The sequence below is a fragment of the Phaseolus vulgaris genome, chromosome 5 (assembly GCF_000499845.2).
Source record: "Phaseolus vulgaris cultivar G19833 chromosome 5, P. vulgaris v2.0, whole genome shotgun sequence".
Classification (NCBI taxonomy): Eukaryota; Viridiplantae; Streptophyta; class Magnoliopsida; order Fabales; family Fabaceae; genus Phaseolus; species Phaseolus vulgaris.
In genome coordinates, this window is record NC_023755.2 from 38465160 (window position 1) to 38481907 (window position 16748).

The window sequence follows — 16748 nt, forward strand, 5'->3', positions numbered from 1 at the left end:
CTAATTAACCAAAGTTAATTCAATGAAAATATTAAAGGAACTATCATGAATTGAGAAGGGTTAAGAATTTATAACTTGCTCCAATAATTCTGTTTACAAAGAACACATTGGTACACATTTAAACTAACAAATAAATAATATTTTTCTTGTGACATTAAAGATGACCAAAACCAACATAAAACTCAAGATACCAAGAGAGAAGTATGATGGAGAAAAAAGTTACTACAAGCTTAGAAAAAATTAGAATTTTTTACTTCGAAATAATACTTTCAAATAGTAACAATTTATGTACTAGTATGGGCGAGATCGACACTTGGTCTATCTGACCGAGACCCACCTGACTGCCCGAGACCTGGTCTACTTGACCGATATCAGGGAAACCTGGTTGAGACCTAAGAGACTTGGCCGAGACGATCGAAACCTGAGAGACCTGGCTGAGACGACTGAGATACTTAGCCGAGACCATGGAAGCTTGGCCGAGACGAGGGGAATCGTCACGGTCGGCCTGGCCGGCCGACCCATACTACCGTCAACGCTCAAACCAAGGTCAGTGAAGCTAATTCTTCATTAAGAATTAGGTAATGCAACCCTAAGCGATATCCATTCCGCTAATCAGACCCAATAAGGTAAGCCCATTAAAATAATATAAATAGCACACATCTCAAGGAGAAATGTACGTCATTTATTACGGTATAGTATCCATCACCCGCTTTACTGGCTTTGGCGTCGGAGTGCCTTCCGCAAGTACCCTTATCCGATGTTCACCCGAGATTGAGAGCTGAAAGAGAAGCACGGAGACGAGAAGAATCTCAATTCATCACCCAGCAACCTGCCCGACCGAAGGAAGAACACAAAGAATTCAGTAATTCTCTAGGTCTCATCTCCCTGGTAGAAACAATTTATATTTTATAACCCTAGTATTTAAAGTAAACCATTATTTGTTTACTATTAATTAATGAAAAACATTTATGCTATCTAACGTTTTTGCAAAAACAAGTTTTACAAAATAAACCAAAAATACTCTGAGAATGTTCATTATTTTTGTCACGTATCTGTGTTTGTTGTTTCATAAAGTTTATCTCAACACATTAATTGAAAAATAATATCGTTTATACTAGTGTAATTATCATTCACCTGTTTTTTTTTTTACGATAAAACAATTTTTCTTTAATATATTAATGGTCTAAAAAACATTAAAAATGTAAGATATTGAAATAATCACGAGAAGTTGAGTTTTTCAAATAAAGACAAATATATCTATATATCAAATTACCTTTTTCATGTCTCGTTATTAGTCAATGGCGTCGGAGTTGAGTAATAATCAAGATACTTCTTTGAATATATATAAAAATTAAAACCAATCATAAAATATTATATATATATATATATCTGAAAAAAAAACAGAAACTAAAGAAAACCATTATTTATTAGCTAATTTTGTTGAAGCAAAAATATTGTTCAAACCAAAACAAATCGTGACAACGTTAAACATTCAACTTTCCCCTGTTTTGACAACTCTGTTTGGGGTGGGCAACTGACGCAGAGAAGAAAACGAAATAGAACATTAATATTTTAAAAATAGAACAATTCAATAAATTAATTGTACGAATATCACTCACTCAATCTCGATGATCGATCAGTATAATTATATATTTGATCTATTGTAATAAGTCATTATCTATGACTAAATATTATAAATAAATCATTTATGTGTAGGTAAGATATGTTTTTAATCAGTTTTTAATATATATTTGGTATACTGATTACTTACTTAATTGTCGGATTTAGTAAAAAAAAAAACTTGATCGTCAGATTATCCTTTATAGGTCAAATTTATAGGTCAAATCCTGGAGTATCAGTAAATTAGATGACCACGTAAGTAACTATACAACTAAATTCAATCCACTTTGTCTATATATATAAATATATTAATATTTTAAGTATATTTATTTTATTTTTTAGTTAAAAATATTATTATAAAGAGTTGTGAAAGGAGACTATGGTGTAAGTGAATATTTATTGAATGCCATAATTGTGAATCCCAATATGTGAAGTAGCTTCTTCAAACACGAAGCTTCTTTTTGTCAAACATTTACGCCGTAAGATACTGATGTTTACAGAAAATAAAAATTAAAAATGCATTAATCTCAACATCACATGCACCCTCATAATGCAGGTGCCCTAATATGAAAAAAAGAGGGCATTTTGTAAGCACAATCACATCATTCATGGTTGACTTTCAACTCCATGAAGATATGAAAATTTTCAAAATGATATTTTATTGAATTTTTAACATAATTCATTTTCAACTCTATGAATATATGAATAATTTCAAAAGGATATTTTATTGAATTTTCAAAAAATTAGCATAGTCAACAATTCAGACAAACAAAGGACCTAAGATCCCTATCTAACATCAAAATTTTAAAATAATAAATTTTTAAAATGTAATGTTTTATATTTTAGATGTCAAGAAAATTAATTTAGGAATAATTTCATAGTAACACGATAGTGAATGATATAATGAACTCAAACAAATTTTTAATACGATGAATTTTTAAATATTTTAAGAAATTAACTTTAAGTTTAACTAAATTTTACAAAAATAATTTGTTATATAAAGTTTGTCTACACTTATATATTATTATGATTTGTTGAATATTTTATGATCAATATTTATATTTAAGAGGGATTATAACTTTCAAAATTATATATAAAAATATAGATATAATTTTTTAACCAATAATTCAGGTATAATATTGTATTTTTATAAAATATAATTTACTTCCACATTTATAACTTGTTTTCTATATGTTAACTTTGAATGATTATAACAAATTATTTATTTTTAATAAATCATAAACTAAGACCTTACCTCTAAAAGATAAATCATATTTCAATTAACTATTCAATATCTCTTTTATAATATTGAATATGCAATAACTCTTAAAATTCATTTAACTGGAAATATTATATTATATGCGTCAAATATAATTTTATGTTTAAAAAAATGGTTTTATTTCACCTTATTTATGAAAAAAGTAAAGTACTTTAAGAATACTCAAAAACCAATTTTTTGACGATTTTTTATACTTTTATAATATACCTGTGTTTGTTTTTGCGAGGTATATATTCTGAAACATAATAAAACTATTATTATGTTTAATTATAAGTAAATATGTTCTCGAATATAATATAAAACTATGAATTATACAGAACAAATGTAATACATGCAATTAAAATAGTTTGAGCAGATATTTTGTTTAAATTATTAATTATAAGTTGACTTAAGATGCCTTCTTGCCATAATTAAAAAAGTCAAAACAAAAATTCATATCTGTCTCTTTTTAAAAAATTATTATTATGATACGATTTTCTATCTACCACATTTTTCTAAAGCAAGTATTTTAATAATTTTGATTAAATTAAAAGTAAAGTAAAGATGTTTTTGCATTGATCTTTCAATTTGGATGAACATTCTATAATCTATTTAGAAGTGGAATGAACTAACTATAACTTATGTAAATCATCATAATATATTCTGCATAATATAATTTTAATTGATGTGATTGTAGAATCTTAAGTTTAAATTTTTATATCATATATTACGCGTGTTAAATAATTTATTTGCGTATATTTTAAGAAATATATGTTGCATCAATTATAAGATACAACACAATTTCAGATTAATATAATTTTTTTTAATATATCTCTATAAATGAATTTTTAATTCCATAATAAACGTTATGAGTAAAAGTTTCAATTAAAACAATTCAATAAATAGTTAGTATAAGTTATAAAAGGTGAAATAACTTTCATATACTATTTATTATTTAACCTTTTCTTTTATCATCATTAACATAGTATTGTTATATCATACTATAATATCCCTAATTTTACCCATATTTAATAAAATAAAAAGTTAGTAATATCTAGTTAACATACCAACTCATAATATCTAAATTTGCACAATCAAATAATATCAAAATTTAGAATTTTCAAAATACACATCAATTCATTCATCAATTATATAAATATCTAATTAAAGAAATTTTTAATTAAATATTTACATAATTTATAAGTAAAATTATAAAAAATTAATAAACCAACCTTTTAAAATCAATTTTTATTTCACAATCTAACTTGAGCAAAACTTTACTCGCAAGAACGAAAATGAGTATCGCTTGAACAAGAACAAGTCTTTTTGTTTACTTGAGCGAGATTGGACGCAAGAACACATAGACTTTCATCTTAAGTAAAAAAAGCTAATTTAAATTGTTAATAAAACTCTAGACTAGAAGATCGAGACGTGGGGTGACATGTCACCAGTCTCGAATTTTATTGTTTTGAATAGATTGGATCTCTGTCACAATTTTATCTTAAAAAAAATATTAGATTGTTATTGATTTCGATTCCTATGCCTATATCTTTGAATAAAGTATGATGTTAAAATAATTATTTAAAATTTCATAATTATTATTTTTTATAATTTGAATAAAGTACACGAGAAAAGACGAGAGTAAATATCGATTTGAGATATTTATTAGTTTATATTTTTATATATTGATAAAAAAATTGGGATCTAAAACGGAAGAGACGAGTGAGTTGACATAGTTAAGAACGCCGTACAAGGGTGAGAACGGCTAGGAAAACCGTCTTTCCACTTATAGCAACGAAAACAAAACCCTCTCTACTACTTCCCTCCAAACAATTCCGTTTACAACTTTCTCTTTCTTTTGTCTTCATTTCTTTTCAGCAACAGTTTCGTTTCTCTTTTAAATTATTTCCATTTCCAGAATTTTAAATTCTCACTGCGTCCACATCGGAGCTGCGTTGCTTGCACCTCTTTTGTTGAATTCTATGAACACAGATTTCGTCATGCTCGAGGATTTCAAGGTCGGTGTCACTCGCTGCCTCTCTCACAAAACCTATTTCTAGGGTTCTCCTGCTACCAATCCGCAATTGCTTTCTCAAAATTCTTTTCTATCTCAATTTTTTTAATGTTAACAGTTCACACATAATAACGAGGATTCGAACCCCTCGCAATTTGCCAATCGTTCACAAGGTTTTCAAATTCCGTGTCCCTTGCATCTTACGCCGTTTTATTCCTCAACATTCAGGTTTTGGGAACCCTAACTAAGTTCATTGTTATTGAGTTCACTTTGTTAGTTTTTTAATGGCTTGTTGTTTTTAAGGTGTGTGTTTGAATTGTATTTTTCTAGTTCAGCAGTGCCGTTTTGTAGATTGGAATTCTCTTTGGGGTTTGGATGCATAGCTTTGAGGTATGGGAACGCCGGTCTTTAGGTTGTTGTTCATGGATCCGGATTCTCGGTAGTGTGAAGACTGTAGAAAATAAGTTACAAAGATGGATATGATGGTGTTAGATTAATATTTAGTATTTAATATGTGTCGAGATTGTAAAAGGACTTTAAATCAACTCAACGAAAATGCTCGTGCAATCAGTAAATACCAAGTATGTATATGCATACTGATGTTAGATTTCTAATATTTTGCCTAAAGAGCTGAATTTTTTTTTTCTTCTTTTAAATATTTTTAGTGCAGTTGCGTATCCTGTTATATTGTAGGTTTCTAATTATCGTTTTGTAAATTTTATTTTTGCGTTTTTTTGCTGATGTTAATTTGCTTGATCGATGAAGGTATCTAATTTGAGTAGACAAACTTACAGACTTCGAGAGTGCTGGTGAACATGGGAGCAACGTCTCCTGCAATTTTTTACTCAGAGGAACTCTAACATTGGATAAATTTTCCAAGAAGTTTGATTTCCAACCCTAGTATGGAGTACCCTTTTTCCTCCAAGGGAAGAGAGATTGGGGATTGGCAATCTTCCGGAACTCAGTTGGTGGGATCAACATCGTTAGATGCCAGAATGAGCAATTCAATATCAGAGGATATGTCCAATAGCTTCTCAGAGCTCATGAGCTTTGATACTTATGCTGGTTTATGCAACAGCCCATCCATATCTGATCAGATTTTGGCTAATGAGCTTCCGTCATTTGCTTCATTATCATATTCATTGCCTGATGGATTCAATATAGTCCAACAGAACAATGGGCAATGCTATATGTCAGAAGTTGGCAGAAATAACAATGATATGGAAAGCTCTCCCATTTATGGGGAGAAAGTTGCGTGTCAGCAAATGGACACCCTACTTGGTTTCTTAAGTGATGCAAATGAAGCAAATAACTTGAATTCTAAGCTAAAGGTTAATGGCTCTCCTCAACATCTTAATAACTCTGTCGCAGGTAATTATATAATGTCCAGGCCACCTGCTTTGTCACTCGATGAGAGAATGCTGAGGGCTTTGTCCTTCTTTAAGGAATCAGCTGGAGGGGGAATATTGGCACAAGTTTGGGTGCCCATTAAGGATGGTGATCAATTAATCTTAAGCACGAGTGAACAACCTTATTTGCTAGATCAAATGCTTGCAGGATATCGTGAAGTGTCCAGGACATTTACATTTTCTGCAGAAGGAAAATCTGATTGTTTCCTAGGACTTCCTGGTCGTGTGTTTACCTCCAAAGTTCATGAGTGGACGTCAAATGTTGGTTATTACAGTATGAATGAGTATTTAAGGTTTGAGCATGCAGTTAATCACCATGTTCGTGGATCAATCGCATTTCCCATATTTGACGTGCACTCAGAATTGTCATGTTGTGCTGTACTGGAAATTGTCACTACAAAGGAAAAGCCAGATTTCAGCAGAGAATTTGAAATTGTTTGCCGTGCACTCCAGGTAACTGTTTTTTTTTTCCACTGTTACTTACCTTTCTGCACTTTTCTGTCCGTCTCACTGCATTTCGAATGAGTTTGATGGCAGTTTACCTGGTGACCTTCACCATAAAGTTCAGAATTTTCCTTACGCTCAATTTGTTGCTCCTCTATTACAAATATATGTGGAAGTAGGATGCTTTTAGGGTTATGCACGAGTTGAGTTGAGTTTGGATAAACCCATGGTCCAACCCAATAAAAAGTTTTTGTGTTAGATTGGGTTGGACCAATGTTTTGAAATAGTGAAATGGTCAAACAAGTATATTTTGATAATAAAGCTAAACACAATTTGTCCAATCTAATTGAAGCAATAATGCAAGTAGTCAATCACAAAGCGTGGAAACTAATTCAAGGATTCAAATCAATGAAGCCACAACACTATTTGTCCAAACTATTTCAAAGCATAAAAGGAAATACAACAAAATTTGTCCAAATTAACAAGTCATAACCGCAAAACAACATATTGACATAATAGTGAATATAATCTAAAGTGTAAACCAACAAAAGCCATAACATTACCTATGCATGAAGTCTTGCCCAAAGCCCCAAACACTACAAAACAACAAAATAATATAATGAATTGCTAGTAAGATCAAGTTCATCCATGCAATGTGCAAGATTTAAAGCCAATATTAGTTTTACCTTAAAGAGTGGTTCTATTCTATTGTTTTCGGTTGTCATAAGAGTCTTCTTACTAGTAGTAGTCTTAAGAGTAGCAATATTTAATGCTAAGCCATATAACTCTAACAATTTTAACATTTAGAACAAAATATTAATTCTTATTCACATTGTAAACAAATGGAAAAAAAGAAAAGTCAATAGCAGTTTTCATACCCAATTCAATCTTTTCAATATCATGTGATTAAGCTCCCAAATCATTAACAAAATGCTTATCACCTTTGACCCAATTTTGGGTACAAATAAAAACTTCAACTGTTGGGGGACTCAAGAACTATTGAAGGGATCAAGTACACTACCTCTCGTACTAAAGACAGTCTCAAGTGAATAGACACAAGAAGGACCAATATAGCTCTAAATTGACCGTCCCAATCCCCACCAATCATCATCACCATTCACCATTGTTTGGAATATTTGCTAGTTTAGAGGCAATTTTTATAGCCAAAGTACTCCAAGTACTACTTTCAACGTAAATAGGATCTTTTGTTGCATATTCAAGAAACAATTTTCTATGAGATCATCCAATTTTTGCGCAATCTCTTTACTTTTATCAACAACATACATTTTCTTGAAGCAAAGTTGAATATAGTCAAATTTAAAACATGGGTCAAGTGATGCAAACCACAAGAGATAGTTAATCTTAGCACTCTCCCAATACTTACTAAACTTCAATGCCATATCTTTTGTATTAGTGTATCCCCTTGCTATTCTCCATTTATTAAAGGATTTATGAATACTAACCAGTATCTTAAAGAAGTTATTAGTAGTAGTAACATACAATTAACCAGAAAAAGAAAGTGTTTCTTCATAAAACAGCTTCAAAGAATTGACAAAAACACATAAACATTTCCAATTGTCTAATTTAGGACATCCTCCTTCATTAGTAAGGAGATTAAATACATATACAACCTCAACATATTCATATTGGTAGAAGGTATGTTCATAATTTTTAGCATCCTCTTACGTCAAATAAGTTGAAGCCCATGTAGTTGGCACATCAAGACACAACATAGCATTAAACTAACTTCCTCCGCACACTTCTTAAAAGTAGCCAACTTACTTGGGGAAAACATAACAAACGTGCAAATAACCTTTGTTTTATTAATTGAGGAGTCAATTTCCTTTAGTCCATCAGTCACAGTTAAATTCAAAATGTGAGTGAAACACCACATATGCATGAACTCTTCAATTAGCAAAGTTTGACCATTCCAAACACTTACACCTCTATTTAAATATGCAATAACTTCACTGTTAGCACTTGCATTATCAACTGTTACACAACCAATTTTTGCAATCCCCCATCCTTTTAAGCAGTTCTCTAATTTTATCCCCATGGTTTCGCCTTTGTGGTCGACTTTCAAACAAAAACTTCAATATTTTATTGTTTAACCTAAATGCATCATCATATAATGAGTTGTCAAAACACATTATTCATATTTTGAATGATGTCCATGTACCAGTTGTAAGTAAAACCATATGTTTATTGCTAGATAACAAGCATTTCAAATTCTCCTTTTCATCATTAAATACAAGCATGCAATAGTCACATGGGATGGAATTTTAAAATAGGGTTGAACTTTTTGTATAAACTTACTAAATCCTTCATTTTCAATAAATTTGAAAGGATGTTCATTAATTATTATCATCTTAGTAAATGCAACCAGAGTCCGCCCTTGGTTAAATTCAACAAGTTTCGAATTCATGACATTAAGGTCACCCTCATCCTTCTCCAATAGCCGATGTATTTTTTTTTCCTGTCAACATCCCTATTAAGGTTCATAAGACAACCTTTTACATGTTTAATCAAGTTAGTGGTTCAATATTTTTTAGTGTTAGCCTTATATGGCTTGCCACAATACTTGCAAAATGCATTATCATCTACCCTATATTGTAATGAACCAAAACCCTTGAAGGGGTCTTATAGCAGGTTTTCTTGACCCTAGTTGTGTAGGAACCTTTGGCATTGATGTGACTGAGCTTCAAATGGAGGTTAAGTAAGATCTTCGGAGGGTGTAGTTGGTGGTTCCCACAACATAGGACTTGAGTCATACATACTTCTAGTGGTAGACCCAACACAACTTTTCCTTTCCATTTGTGTGGAAAAACTGTGCATTATAGAAAAATTACAAATCATTGATCACATGTCACAAAACCAAAATTATATAAATTAGACAATACAATACAAGATTATAATGTTGCATTGGGAGAAAAGAAGTTCAATTTTTAAAAAGACCATATTTGAAAATTTAGAGAAGGTCCTATAAATATAGGAAGATTATTGGGAAAACAAAGAAGCATCTGAATTTAAATATGAATACATAGGATGTAATTTAAATATGAATACATAGGATGTATCTATAGGAATAAAAGGCATTAACAAAGAATGCATACATACATTCAATAGTAAAATGTTACACTAACAATTTCGAAATGGGGAAATACTTAATGACAATCTACAAAATAGTAAATATTGATGGGGTGAGTAGCAAAGTGAGAGAAGTATCCAGGAACTTTGTTGTCCTTCTCAATTTTGCTAACTTCGATGAAGAAGTTTTTGAGAACCAAATCGTCATTGACGATGACCACGTGGTTTATGTTTGAGGGAGACGAGATTGACTGAGAGAGATGAGGGGCATTATGGTGGTGCTAGATCAGAGGCCATGATGCACCACCACGAGTTTTAGTGTGGGAGAACAAAGGTGTGGGCACTGATGGTGATTAGAGGGTTAGGGTTGATGCGATTGACTATCTATCTTTGTCAAGATGGAATGTTTTTTAAAGGGTAAATAGTCAGGTTCAGTAAATATTGACATATTTCATTTTTATTATGATAAGAAAAAAAAAAACAGTCTTAATACAAAAAAAATAATTTCGTTAATTTTGTTTGAATCCATTAATGGTTGAGGTAATTGAGCAAGTGGTTGGTCTTTAGTAATTCCCTCATGTGTTTCTTAAAAGGATAATTAACCTTAATATTCAATTAACCTTGAAGAGAGCCTTTTACCCTTTGTTTTTTGCTTTGTAAACTAAAAATCCTTAATGGATCCCTTCAAGGTTAATTGCATATTAATTTATTTATTTTCTTAAAAAACACACGTTACAATTACTAAAGACTAAACACGTGCTCAATTACCTCAATCATTAACCGAGTTCAATCAAAACTAACAAAAAAAGTTTTTGTACTAAGATTTTTTTTTTTTCTTATTATACTAAACGAAATATGCCAATACTTGTTGTAGTAAATCAACTATTTACTGTTTTTTAAATGATGATATGCAATATAGATGTTTGTATGAAAATAAAACATTCTCGGGTTAGGTTAGGTCTCTAATCATACATTCATAACATGTCACCAAACCGGTAGATGATTGAGTTAGTTTGGATTAGGTTGAGTTTGACCCATTCACAAACAAAATCCAACTCAATTTGTTTGTTTCCTATTGGGTTGGATTGAATCATCGGGTTACCCAATCCGTTGAACACCCTTAGTTCCTTGGTTTTATGAAGGGATGGAGGATTTAGGCAAAAGATGTATTCAATAGACCGCATTACTCAAGTGTTTGAGTCATTTCAAAATGTATCTTATATTCACTTGACTGGGAAGCATCTTCAACTTTTGCCAAGATCTTTTGAAGACCATCATGCATCTCGGTCAATTCAGTTATGGATGCACTCTTCAATCACTTAGAAAAGTAACCCTTTTTTTCTATGCATGAACTCTTCAATTTTTTACAAAATGTAACCTTTCTTTTTATATTTTATGAATTTGAACATTATGCTATAGTTGCAGGTAGTAATAATAATGTATTTATCATGATTTTGTGCAGCTTGTAAATTTAAGGACTGTCAAGCCTCTTCGATGTCTTCCCCAGGTATGTGTGTGAATTTATTTATTTTGCCTATTGATATTCCCCCACCTGGCCACCTTAATTGACCAGCATGGAAAAACAAGCTGAGCGAAAATTCTTCAAATATTAATTTGAGGGACTGGGGGATTGAGATGTGGTTTCATCTGTATTTTTCACTTGCAATATTATTTCTTCTTCTGCAGTGTCTTTCAAACAACAAAAAGGCTACTTTGACTGAGATAGTTGATGTGTTACGATCTGTCTGTCATGCCCATAGATTACCACTGGCACTGACATGGCTTCCCTGTTGTTACACTGAGGGATCAAGAGGTGAAGCTACAAGGATAATTAAAGGGGGTCATTCAACTAATAGTGGAAAAAGCATACTCTGCATTGAAGAATCTGCTTGCTATATAACTGATAGAGCACTGGAAGGATTTGTTCGTGCATGCACAGAACATCCTCTTGAGGAAGGGAAAGGCATAGCTGGGAAGGCTCTTCGATCAAATCATCCTTTCTTTTGTCCTGATGTGAAGACATACGATGTTAGTGAATATCCACTTGTCCACCATGCACGCAAGTATAATTTGAATGCTGCAGTTGCAATTAGGCTAAGGAGTACTTATACTAATAATGATGATTACATATTGGAATTCTTTCTGCCTGTTAATATGAAAGGGGGTTCAGAGCAGCAACTTTTATTAGACAACCTCTCAGGTACCATGCAGAGAATTTGTAGTAGTTTGAGAACAGTTTCAGATATCGAATTATCAAGAATAGAAAGTTCACAAGAAGGGTTTGGAAAGAAAAATGCCCCCTGTTTTTCTCCTTTGTCAAGTCGAAACTCTGAAGTACCATTAGAAAATGGTGACTGTCATTCTGTCCCAATGATGTCATTGAAGGCAACTAACGCAAGAGACAACGAAATTGAGCCTTCTACTCACCAGGTACACATGCTATTATTTGGCCGTAATAAATGAATTTTATTATCTTGCAAATTTTGTAATAGCATGTTCTTGTTAATGTCTAATTATGCGAATAATTTTCCTCCTGAAATGAATGGCTACCTAATGTATATAATAAACATTTTTAAAGCTCTTAATATTCTTATATTTCTGGTAATTGTTAACCAAGAAGATTGCATATGTCAACCAAAATTGGCTGTTAATAATTTATTATTATAGTGATATAATGGCAGAATTAAATGTGAAATTGCTGCTCCATTTGAGGACACATGTGCTGCAAGTGATTATGAATTGTGGAGTAGATAACAGGAACAGAAATACCGAATGCTCTTTACACTTCATTTTTTTATGTGATTAAGTTCTCTGCTAATTGAGAAAAAAAATTGATATAGTTTATGCATCAACTTTAGAAGTTATGGGTGGTGTAACAGTTTCCAATATTTCCTAAGTCATTTTTTGTCGTGTAGGGAAGAAATGGAACAAAAAGACAGGTCCAGAAAAATAGAAGTACTTCAGAGAAGAGTGTTAGCTTGAGTGTTCTCCAACAGTACTTTTCGGGTAGTCTGAAGGATGCTGCAAAAAACATCGGTGGTTAGATTCCAACACTATTTATACTGGTTTCCTTATATTCGTTGACCTGGCTTATTTATTTTGGATTAAGATGACTGTTATTAATTTTTTTTATCAGATTTACACTTTTTGGGTTATGTTGGTCAATCTCAACCATCATTTGAGCTGTATACCTTGTTAAAGATATTATGAATTTCATTTTTCTTCTCCAGTTACTATTTCGTATGGAAAACAATGAGTGCATATCACCATGCATTTTACGATGGAGTTGTTTAAATGGTGCTGATTGCAAATAGCACCTTTTAATTTGAAGCATTCAATTGTCAGTATTGTATTGAAAGATACAATAGGGGTGTTTAAAGAGTGGTACTTGCAGTATCCTAGCTTCAAAGCAAAGTGCAATTCAATAGCATCCTCGTTAGATGATTTTACTTGATATGCGATACAACTGTTCTATCTTAAATAAAGAATTCCATATGTTGTCCAAAAGAGATGTTCAGTATTTATGAAAAGGAAATTCTTGCTAATTGAAACAATTTTGCTATTGACAAATATTTCTCCTTTGACCAGTTTGCCCAACAACTCTGAAAAGGATATGCAGGCAACATGGAATTTCAAGGTGGCCATCCCGCAAGATTAATAAAGTGAATCGATCACTGAAGAAGATACAGACTGTGCTCGACTCTGTCCAAGGAGTGGAAGGAGGGTTGAAGTTTGATCCCTCTATGGGGGCATTCGTGGCAGGAGGGTCAACCATCCAGGAAACTGATGCACATAAAAGTCTTCTGTTTCCTGAGAAAAGTATTGTAAAAGACGCCACACCTATTACACAAAAATCAGTCTCAGTACCACCTGCACCTTGTAGTGAAGTTGAGAATTTTGCATTTAAGTTGGACGAAAAGTTGAAGAAAACCAATGCGTTTTCCGTTGGTTGTAGTGAAGATTCAAAATCAATGGCAATTGATGATGGGTCATGCAAAATGGAAAGACTTTGCATCAAGGTGCAGGATTGTCCTGAACAAGCTTGTTTGGGTTCTGTTTTTCCAAAAGAACAGGATAAATGGATTCTGAACAAGAGTGGTTTGGGAGTAGAAAATTTTAAAAGCAGTATTCGTGGCCAGAGTTCAAATTCCTTGTTTGGCAATCAGATGCACATTGGTGTAGATGGAGATGCTGGGGTTATTGAACCTAACCACCCTAGTTCCTCAAGCTTGACAGACTCATCTAATGGCTCTGGTTCAATGATGCATAGCATTTCGTCAGGTTCTCAGAGCTTCAAGAACCAGAATCAGTCCAATGTTAAGTCAACCATCGTTGACAGTGGGTCAAAACTAATTGTCAAAGCTATCTATAGAGAAGACACCATTCGTTTCAAGTTTGATCGATCTGCTGGTTGTTTCAGCTTATATGAAGAAGTTGCAGCAAGATTCAAACTACAAACTGGATCATTCCAGCTAAAATATCTAGATGATGAAGAGGAATGGGTGATGTTGGTGAATGATGCCGATTTGCAAGAGTGTCTAGAAATATTGGATGATATTGGTACATGCAACGTCAGGTTTCTTGTTCGTGATTTACCTCTCATTTTAAGCAGTTCTGGCAGTAGCAATTGCTACTTGGGAGGCAGCTCATAGATGTGGCAGATGACTTCGATGAGAAAATTCAAGTCTCGCTTTGACAAGATGATGTTAGCTTTTCCATTAAGGTTCTGCATCTTGAGGAGTTTGAATCTTAGCCGCAAGCCACCTATGCCAAGTACAAAGCGTCATTTATCCAAACTTAGTGCATTGCCAAATTATCATTTCTAAACAGCTTTTTGGAAGATAGGAAGATGCGGCTCATTGGAAGTATTGCGTGTTAAATACATGGTTATGTACATATCGAACAAATAGCAGCAGAATAGAAATTTGTAGTGGTAGTAACAGAAATCAGCACTGAGGTAAACAGTTCTGCAAAGCTGTGATCGCACCCTGTAATTGTATAGATAATATAGATAAATTGATTGATTTCTCATGACATAATATAGGTAAAATATGATTATGTGGATAAAAGAGGACAATCCAAGTCACGTGGCTACAACAATAACTAATTCAGTACTGCCCCAAGGCGATTATAAGAATTATTACTTTAGATTTGGGTGATTGGTTCTTTTTTGACTTCTAATGACAGACGAATAACATGAACCTCTAGTTGGAAGCGATAATTCTGCTCTGCTTTGGCTTTGGAAAATTTGATTTTTCTCTATCAGTGGGTATACTATATAAATTCATTCTTCCATGTGAATGAACATTGGCATACCCGTATTCAAATACTAACTTATGTGCAGAGTGATGTACCTATTTATTGAGTTTAAATGGGACTTTTCTTCTTCACGATTTACTTTTTCATTGGATGTTCTAGCGGTTCTTTTTGAAGTACTCAGAAGAAGACCAAACTTTAATGTTGCTTCAAATTACAGATAATGAAGAACCGTTTCCTGCACCTGAAAAATGTCTTCCAGGGACTGCAATGGTGGTTTCTTGTGGCACTCAGCATAGCCTTTCTTAACTAGGCCAATCTGGTGCTGTAATCCCTGGAAGATTTACAATGATCAGGGTGAAAATAGCAAATGGATAGCTACCCCAGTTCAAACTGTTGCCTTCCCCATCTCGTTCTAGGCTTCAACTTCGTTACACCTTCCGTCGAAATTATTGTTTTGATATGTTTTGTTCTGGGATTCTCAATTGCTGCTGCAGTATGATGTGCTCCACTGAACTCTTATACGTCTCAGCTTCTACCTACTCGCTGATTTGTGCATCACAGTTAGCTTTTAATGTAGTTTTCTCATGTTTTATCATTGCTCAAAAGTTCACAGATTTTATCATAAACTCTACAATGGTTCTGACTTTGTCTGCTTTTCCCCTTGCTGCTAACGAAGACTCGAATGAACCATCTGATCTTTCCAAGGGAAAAAGTACATTATTGATTTCTATGTACCCTTGGAGATTCTGCAGAAGATTCTGAAGAAGTAAACATTTTCTGTTGTTTTGGAGATGCAAATCTTCACATCACTCGTTGCCACTGGTGCTTCTATCATATCATAGGCATATTTTCAAGTAGTGACGTACTTTGCATGGAGAAATGAAGCACCAATGGTGATTTTGGCTTGATCTTCCTAGTGTCTTCCATCTTCTCCAATATACTGTTTACTTAGCTGAAACTCCTATGGCTGTTGTTGTTATAGATTTATGATAAGATGGAGTCAAGATAATTTCTTGGATTTTGGCTCTATGGGGTTTTGTCTCTTATATCCATCAGAATTATCTTGATGATTCAAAGGCAAGACATGCACAAGCTTTGGTTAAGTCTCAGAGTGATGCTGCTGCTTGTTCAGAATATTCCATTTCATACCTATGCTGAAGTACCATTTTTCTTTCTGATAAACAATTTTTTTATACTTCCAAAATCAATATTTATTAAAATTAATACCTTTAAAAGTTTTCGGTGTTTTTTATATCAATATTAATAAATATGTAAAATTTGTAATACAATAACTTTATTATTCTTGAATTAAATACGATGACATAAAACCATTCTAATGAAATGTATATCCACATATGACATTTAATTTTTTTTTTCTAAAATTTGTAAAATAAATATTATTTTTATGTCATAAAATGAGCATTAAAGACTAAAAATAGTATTTTTGAAATTTTAGAAGGATAAAAATCAAAGAAAAATATTTTACGAAAACTAAAATTAAATTATACACATTTTATAAGAACTAAAAACAATTATTTAAATTTTATGTAAATAAATAACAAAACAAATTTATAGGTAATAGAATCAAAACTCACTAATTTTATATATAAACTCAAAACATGTTTAATATCATTTTCATAAGATAACATTAAGAAAT

General features: G+C 32.4%; 1 protein-coding gene and 1 pseudogene across 7 annotated transcripts; both read left to right on the forward strand.

The window, feature by feature from the left end:
* Nucleotides 1-4553: 4553 nt before the first annotated feature.
* LOC137835813 (protein NLP8-like) lies at nt 4554-14997 on the forward strand. 7 transcript variants are annotated; one of them, XM_068644515.1, is made up of 8 exons: nt 4590-4896; nt 5011-5120; nt 5223-5473; nt 5658-6754; nt 11295-11339; nt 11519-12262; nt 12748-12871; nt 13421-14997. In XM_068644515.1, the coding sequence occupies exons 4-8, from the start codon at nt 5795-5797 to the stop codon at nt 14482-14484; spliced, it is 2937 nt and encodes a 978-aa protein (XP_068500616.1). In that variant the 5' UTR covers nt 4590-4896; nt 5011-5120; nt 5223-5473; nt 5658-5794; the 3' UTR covers nt 14485-14997. The 7 variants fall into 7 exon arrangements, with proteins under 7 accessions (XP_068500622.1, XP_068500619.1, XP_068500616.1 ...); XM_068644516.1 differs by having other exon boundaries at nt 4613-4896; nt 5223-5282; XM_068644520.1 differs by having other exon boundaries at nt 4711-4896; nt 5228-5282.
* Nucleotides 14998-15108: 111 nt separating this feature from the next.
* On the forward strand, nt 15109-16326 carry LOC137835814 (probable purine permease 11; annotated as a pseudogene).
* Nucleotides 16327-16748: the final 422 nt, after the last annotated feature.

Excerpts from the sequence above, each read along its gene's own strand:
- LOC137835813 (XM_068644521.1), top strand. The coding sequence starts at position 5,795 with ATGGAGTACCCTTTTTCCTCCAAGGGAAGAGAGATTGGGGATTGGCAA. Across the intron at positions 11,340-11,518 it reads CTCTTCGATGTCTTCCCCAG|TGTCTTTCAAACAACAAAAA; the intron begins GTATGTGTGTGA and ends CTTCTTCTGCAG. Across the intron at positions 12,263-12,747 it reads TTGAGCCTTCTACTCACCAG|GGAAGAAATGGAACAAAAAG; the intron begins GTACACATGCTA and ends TTTGTCGTGTAG.